Source organism: Telmatherina bonti, assembly GCF_933228915.1.
Source record: "Telmatherina bonti genome assembly, chromosome: 2".
Taxonomy (NCBI): Eukaryota; Metazoa; Chordata; class Actinopteri; order Atheriniformes; family Telmatherinidae; genus Telmatherina; species Telmatherina bonti.
In genome coordinates this window covers 27,307,829-27,315,328 of record NC_136620.1, presented here as the reverse complement: position 1 = coordinate 27,315,328, position 7,500 = coordinate 27,307,829, and the positions used below count along the sequence as shown (strand labels likewise).

At 36.5% G+C, this 7,500-nt stretch overlaps 1 protein-coding gene across 1 annotated transcript in view; it reads left to right on the top strand.

The window, feature by feature from the left end:
* Positions 1-4,401: 4,401 nt before the first annotated feature.
* sqor (sulfide quinone oxidoreductase) overlaps positions 4,402-7,500 on the top strand; it is a gene marked incomplete at its 3' end in the record, with an annotated part of 5,618 nt that continues 2,519 nt past the window's right edge. The window contains exons 1-7 of the mRNA XM_079257196.1: positions 4,402-4,501; positions 5,117-5,327; positions 5,514-5,684; positions 5,833-5,886; positions 5,987-6,181; positions 6,274-6,483; positions 6,628-6,811. Coding sequence (XP_079113322.1) covers positions 5,130-5,327; positions 5,514-5,684; positions 5,833-5,886; positions 5,987-6,181; positions 6,274-6,483; positions 6,628-6,811 — 1,012 coding nt within the window. The 5' untranslated portion in view covers positions 4,402-4,501; positions 5,117-5,129. The remainder of the gene's footprint in view (positions 4,502-5,116; positions 5,328-5,513; positions 5,685-5,832; positions 5,887-5,986; positions 6,182-6,273; positions 6,484-6,627; positions 6,812-7,500) is intronic.

Here is a 7,500-nt window from a genome sequence, read left to right as displayed (position 1 = left end):
TCTTGTGAAAATGATAGGAATAGGAATCCTATCGTTTTCCAGCTTTTACAGGAAATCAGACAGCAATTCCAGACAGCTTTTTCCCCCTTCATTCAGATCTTTCTAAAAGCTTATCTGGCTATTTAACTTTCTTTTGTAGCAAATGTTACCAAAAACTTGTGTATATCTTTAATGTGGTTACTTTTAATTGCAACATTTTCATCACAGTCACAGTGAATAATTTCATGGTCAAAGTGCAATGCCTCAATAGGCTTGTATATCTGTTATATAAAATACATAAACAGGTGTGCAGAGGAGAAGAAGCCTGCAGGGAATATAAAATCATCTGACCTTCTCATTACAAAAGGATTAAATTGCTTCAAAGCGCAGTACTGCAACTCACCCACTAGTACCACTCAATCTCGTACTCACCAAACTACTAAAACAACTACATTCACGAAAATATGGAAACTGTATAGAACCATACAGTTTCCATATTTTCATACCATTCAAGATGAGGATGGAGTCCATGCAGAGACCTCTAAAGTGGCCTGTGCTCAAAGTAAAAAAATGGGGGCAAATAATACATCCTCCTCCTTCTGCTTTCTTACTGGGTTCCAGTTTTATGATTCCAATGTCACCATGTGGCTTGTTTGTGAATAAACCACTGCATGATTTAAGATGTTTAAAGTTAAATACATTCATCAGTACTTTTCTACAACTTTGTTTGATGGGACAGTCTTTAATTTCAGCTATCTTTTTTTTAAGAGGGTACAAATTAGAAGAGCAAGTTTCAGCTTAATAGTATTGTTGCTTAATGACATTTTTAATAAGTTTACAAAAGTATTTTTGGTCTTATTTATTCTTTTCCTATGAAAAATGACAGAGTTGATTGGTAAGACCATGTTTATAAAATCCCAAAAACATTATTGTGAGTCTTCATATTAATGTCAGACAAGATTGATATATGACTCCAAATTGGACAAGTTACAGCTGCAGCGGTGTTCAGGAGGTTTAAAGAGAGTATTATGAGCTGTAGTTCCTAGTCATACTATGACATGGACAGAGCATTATTTACAAAACAGCTATCTGCTTCACATTTAGCCAGGAGTGATCAGCAGAAATCATATTTATTCCCACAACTCAAACACATTGCAATAAACCATGTCAGCTTTAAAGGACAGCATACAAGACAGAAAACATTGCCTGTTCTTTGGCACACAAACGCAAGACTAAATTACCCCTGTTCCCCTCCTGGTAATCCTTATTACTGACACTGTCCTTGCACAAAGAATCTGGTTTCTATGCATAAAGCCAGCATATATCAAAGGTTTTCCTGATTTTATTCCATAAATAATGTAAAAAAGGATTTTAATCTTTTTAATGCCAGTTTTAAAATCTGAAATTCTGCCAAATTCATTACTAAAAAAATTTCCAGGATGTCTGAATAAATTTTAAATAAACTGAACTGAAACCAGGACTGAACTGGAGGCGGTGGTGATTAGACACTCATGTGTATCACTTCTGTCATGTTGTGGATATTTCATAACATGTCAGCTGAGATTTGTCCTTGTCTGGTTCCAAACACGCATGCGCATTGTTGTGGATATAAATATTGTAAGTTGATCCCTGGCAAGCACTTCATAAACTTTTATATTTAAGACAGGCGGGAGGAGGAACAAAGGTCAGACCCATTTCAGAATAGCACTGCCAGTAAAGATAAACTTTGGAATGAAAAATAGATTATCTTACATTCACCTTCAAGCACAATATTGATACAGGAAACAAGGTGTTTTTTCCCATTTCAAATATAAACTTTAATGAAATACTCAGGTTGAGAGAAACTGTTTACTTTTTTTTTTTTTTTTTTTTTTAATTTCTTTATTTTATTTCTTGCAATCGCAAAATTTTGCTGGTCAAAATATCAGTAAAACAGAATGTAATGATTTGCAAATCTGACAAATCTCAGTCTTAGTCATTATTCCCAATCCTGATAGAATACTGAAGATAGAAATAACGAACCAAACAATAAAACTGACAAATCTGACCATTTTAAAGACAACATTAGCTTATTTTAAATTTAGTGGAAGTAATCCATCTACAAAAGGTTGTAACAGGATCAATGAAAGACTGGAAAAACTGGTAACGGGCAAAATTCATGAACAACTGGTGGAGCAACTAAAGCAGATGGCAAAAGGTTAGCAACATGACTGGGTTAAAACAGGGCTATTCAACTCAGTTCCACAAGGACCACAGTTTTCAATGTGTCCCTGTTTCAACACACCTGACTGAAATTAAATGGACCCAACAACCAATGACTTTTTGCACAATGACTCATTCAATGAGTCATTCCTGTTGGATTGCTTATGGCATCAACAGCTTACACATATGTGAAAGTTTCATAAACATAACATGGTAATTTCAGAAATTCGTCAGGTGGTGAGAAGAAAAAAAACTGCAATGAGTTAAATGCTGTGAGGGACGTATGAACTCACTTTTGAAACTTCTTGTGTAAATCACAAGACTCTGTGAATCTTATGGTCTTCCAGGCTTTACAGGAAATCAGAGCAGTAAATCTAGATCATTAATGTTTAAATTATCTTTTACTTAATTCAAATGTTTCTAAGACCTTATCTTATACAATTACACAATATGCATTTATTTGAATTGTAATTACTTTTCATAATAACATTTTCATTGAAGAGCATCAAAGTCACATTATACAATGAATAGTCTCATCGTCAGTGGGCAATTCCTAGATAATAATCTGGTGTGTCTGTAATATGAAACACATAAACAGGTGTGCAGGAGGCAAGAAAGAGCCTGCAGGGAATATTAAACCACCTGATCTCCTCATTACAAAGAGACTATATAGTACCAAAATGCAGTACTGCAACTCATTCAATAGTAAAACTCAATTCTTTTACTCACCAAACTACTGAAATAACCAGGGGCAATAAAATATGGAAACAGTATGGTGTGTGTTGGCAATGCTCTGATATAATTTCATAAATAATTTTTAAAAAAGTATAAAGTATCTATCTATCTATCTATCTATCTATCTATCTATCTATCTATCTATCTATCTATCTATCTATCTATCTATCTATCAATCTGTGTGTCTGTCTGTCTAATTTAAGATAAGGATATTCTATAAAATCAGAAACAATAAATGTTTACTGATTCAAGATCCAAAATCTTTATTGTCAATATGCAAGCATAACAAACTTTTGAGGAGTCTCTTGGCTTGAGCACACATAAATGAGTAAAGAAAAAATAGAAATATTTAAAAATTGAAAGACATAAAAACAACTCTATATTTACATAAAATGAGGAAGAGTTCCCAATTGACAGTAATAATTACCAGGGTGGATGAAGTGCATCCTAGTGCAAGGATGTTCACTGTGTGTGTCTGAGAAGATGTGTTCAAACTACAAGCACTACTTGGAACATAAGTGTAGACATTATCCACAGTACCGGAAGTAAAACTGGCATGGGCAGTACATCAAGCTGAGTCGTGGTTATCAAAACATTAGGTTGCAACTTGAAGCCTATGTAACACCAAAACCCCAAAGATTTTGTAAAACGGTCCAGATTTTCAGTCATAGCAAATGGATATGTACATTTGTTAGATTATTGTGCTACGAATGATTATCTAAGGAACAATACCTGCCAATACCTGCGGAATACCTTTCTGTTATTGCAGATAAAAATGTTTGCAACATTTTCTGCGTACTTTAGATTTTAAGGTAATAAACTCTGGCTTCTTGCTGTCACAATTTATGACAAAAGAAAAGGCTATATTGGAAAATAATTTGAAAAATTGCTTTAATACCACATATAACGTTAAAAAGTTTTTCAGATTACTTAATTTAGGCAATAATTTTAATGGCGAAAGATAAATTCTAACAATGCTGGCATATAATTCTTAACCCTAAGAAGAAAGAGAAGAGAGACTCGAGCTGCTCTACGAAGTGTCAGTGAAGAATCAGACACAACCCTGTATTAGTACCCTACTGTAATTGGCCTACTTTCAGGTTTACAGTTACTTCATGGATGAAGACTACGTGCCAACAGAAGGGGCTGTATCGCGTGATAGCCTCATGCGCCCACATTTAGCTGCCCCCAGGCCAGAAACGGCAGCACAATTATCAACTTTAAATATAAAGGTCGTCAATAATGCAATAACATTATTTTACTAATATACAAGCCCGATGTATTTGTATGAAGAACCTAAACTTATTGCAATAAAAAGTTTGTCGAGCTGTGAACAAATACCCGTTTCTCATTGGTCGAGCTTCAAGAGGGCGGAATTAAAGTGTCAGATTTAAATTATTATTGGACGATTCCTCTCTCCGTCTTCTGAGGGGCAAAAACTCCAAGCCAATATAATGTAGTAGTTTATTTGACGTTATACGTGCAGTTGTCTCTTCATCAAGACGCTTCACACCCAAGGAGATTTGTCGGGCATTTTGTCAGACTTGACAGGAAAACAGGCAGGTTGACACAACAGCTTCCGTAGGTCAGTCCTATGTGTTTGTAATTTGTGTCTGAGAACATAATTTCCTCAGCTCTGTTGCTGTATAGGAATGGCCATTATGGAAGCAGTTATATACGCAGTATGCAGCAACAATCGGGTCAGACAGGTCAGGTTTCACAGGTTCTTTACTGAAAAAAGCTTACGTGCCATTGCGTGTTTACTATTACTATTTGTGCTACAAATTAAGTTCTTTTACACTAGTTCTTGCATTTTGCTAAGTCATGATAGTGTGGTGCCATTTTAAGCTAAATAACAATACCAACTTCACCGCTGCAGCTCTGAACTTGAATGTTACAGATTTCTACCATTTTTGTTGTTTTTGCGGCTCTACACCATGTAACAATAGCTGTGGTTGATCAAACCACGGTTACATCATGACCTTATTCTTGTCAACAGAGTTGCAGAAATACTTCAAAGAAGTGATTATTGTGGATATTTACTGTACCAATTGCAGTATCTGACTAAACATAGTTCCCCATCTCTGGTCAGCAGAATGAGAATGCTAATAAATGAGCAGCAGCAGAACAGGAAGAGCAGATTGTTGACAAAAGTTGTGAATTTGAACTTAATGAGGAAACTTTTACGACTGTTTTGAAGGATCGAGGGAAATATGGCTTCACTGCGCCATCTGAGGCAATGCCACCTTACAGGCAAAGCTGTCGCTCACTTTCACACCAGCAGCGGTGTCTATTCCAAACAGCATTACAAAATGTTGGTCCTAGGAGGAGGAAGTGGGGGCATTACAATGAGTTCACGTATGAAGAGGCTGGTTGGAGCAGAGAATGTGGCTGTTGTGGAACCCTCAGAGGCAAGGATCCTTGTGTTTATCATCATATGTTTCCCATATCTAATTTTATTACATTAATAAACAAGCATGCATGATAAATGGATTAAAAGCTGGAAATTGGTCTTTTTTTTTTTAGTTTAATCAGACACATAGAGATATTTGCTTTGTTATGTAAAACTACTTTATAACTTTTTTTTTTCTTTTTAGATGCACTACTATCAGCCAATATGGACTTTGGTTGGTGCTGGTGCGAAAACTGTGGCCTCATCAGGTCGTACCACTGCCAGTGTTATGCCATCTGGAGTGAAGTGGGTGAAATGTAAGGTTCAAGAAATAAACCCTGACAAAAACATCGTCTACACAGATGATGGAAATGAGGCATGTTACCTTCAGAGCTTTGACAATTCACTGAATAGACTTGTCAAGGAGTTGCAGTGTTTACAAGAAGCTAAATATTTACTAATAATATGATAGATTATTTGAATTTACAGTAATCCTATATCAGCTTTTTTTTTTTCCTTTACAGATCTCGTATGAATACCTAATTGTAGCTCTTGGTTTACAACTACATTTTGAGAAGGTAAGGTCCTGCTTTTTCACTCATTCGTTATGTTTCTGTGTCGTGACATGTTATTGTATGCAATTGCAGTCTAAGAAGTTTATACCCTTCTTCTAAGTAGATTAAAGGGCTGCCAGAGGGATTTGATCATCCAAAGATTGGCTCAAACTACTCTGTCGAAACTGTGGAGAAAACATGGAAGGCTCTGCAAGACTTCAAGGAGGGCAATGCTGTATTCACCTTCCCAAATACCCCTGTAAAATGTGCTGGAGCTCCACAAAAGATCATGTACCTGTCAGATGCTTTTCTCAGAAAGGTAGTTCTGAATCTTTGAGAGTGCAGTGATCATGTCTGTATAAAGTAAATCTGTTGTTCCAAACTTCCTTATAATTTATGTCTATATTTAAGACAGGGAAAAGGGCAAAGGCCAATGTGATATACAACACGTCACTACCCGTACTGTTTGGAATAAAGAAATATGCAGACACACTGTGGGACATTGTGAAAACTCGTGACCTACAAGTGAACCTTCGGCAAAATCTGATTGAAGTACGAGCGGACAAGCAAGAAGCTGTGTTTGAAAATCTTGACAAACCAGGAGAAACTAAAGTGATAGAGGTAATTGTCTCACACTTGAATTCAGAGCTGGCTGCAATACTCCTTGTGTAGTCGTTTGTATTAAGCAGTGTGACCGTTCCCTTAATTATGTATTGTTATTAACGGTCAGTAACCCACCATCTAATCTGCTGTTTTCTCATGTAGTATGAAATGCTTCATGTCACCCCACCCATGGGCCCCAGTTTGGCTATTAAAGGTGGTCCACTGGCTGATGAGATTGGCTGGTTGGATGTCAACAAAGAGACCCTCCAGCATAACAAATATCCAAATGTATTTGGAATTGGAGACTGTACCAACCTTCCCACTGCCAAAACTGGAGCAGCCGTGGGTAAGTAACTTTTATGCAACTATTTTCAGTGATGCTTGAAAACACCATTTTGCAACATACAGTTCATGGTTTAAATTTGTGTCATTAGCCAGTTTTTTCTTTTGTGTGAGTGTGATTTGAAAGCCACAATCTGTAAAAGTTGCATTGCACAATCCCATGTTTACACAGCACCATAAAAACATGAAGCACACCCATATGAAGTTAATAAGGAGGAGAATATCTCACAGTATCGGACAATTATCTGATATCTTTTACAATGATTGTGTCTTTATATTTTTGAAATGCATGGTTTAAAAACAGTTAACTTCTACTGTACTGCTTCCTCTTCCTCTTTTCTCGATGGAATATTTCTGGCAGCTTTTTTTTACTAAAGCCAAGACTCAGGCTTTAACATGTCGTCATACATGCATGCAGTGTTAACGGCACATAGTTGTGTTTTAAAACTATTCAGGCATCTTAACCTTGTCTGCAAGTATTACATTGTACATTTTACCTTACAAGTGAAACTTGATAGTATTTAATGATTAAGTGAAAACGGAGGCAGCACAGTGGTGTGGTGGCAAGAAGGTAGCTGACTGGAGCCTTGGCTGGAGGGAGGTTTGAACAGGGGCCTTTCTGTGCGGAGCTTTCATTTTCTCCATGTGTCTGCAGAATCACTTCAGCTTCCTCTCACTGTCCAACAAAAAAAA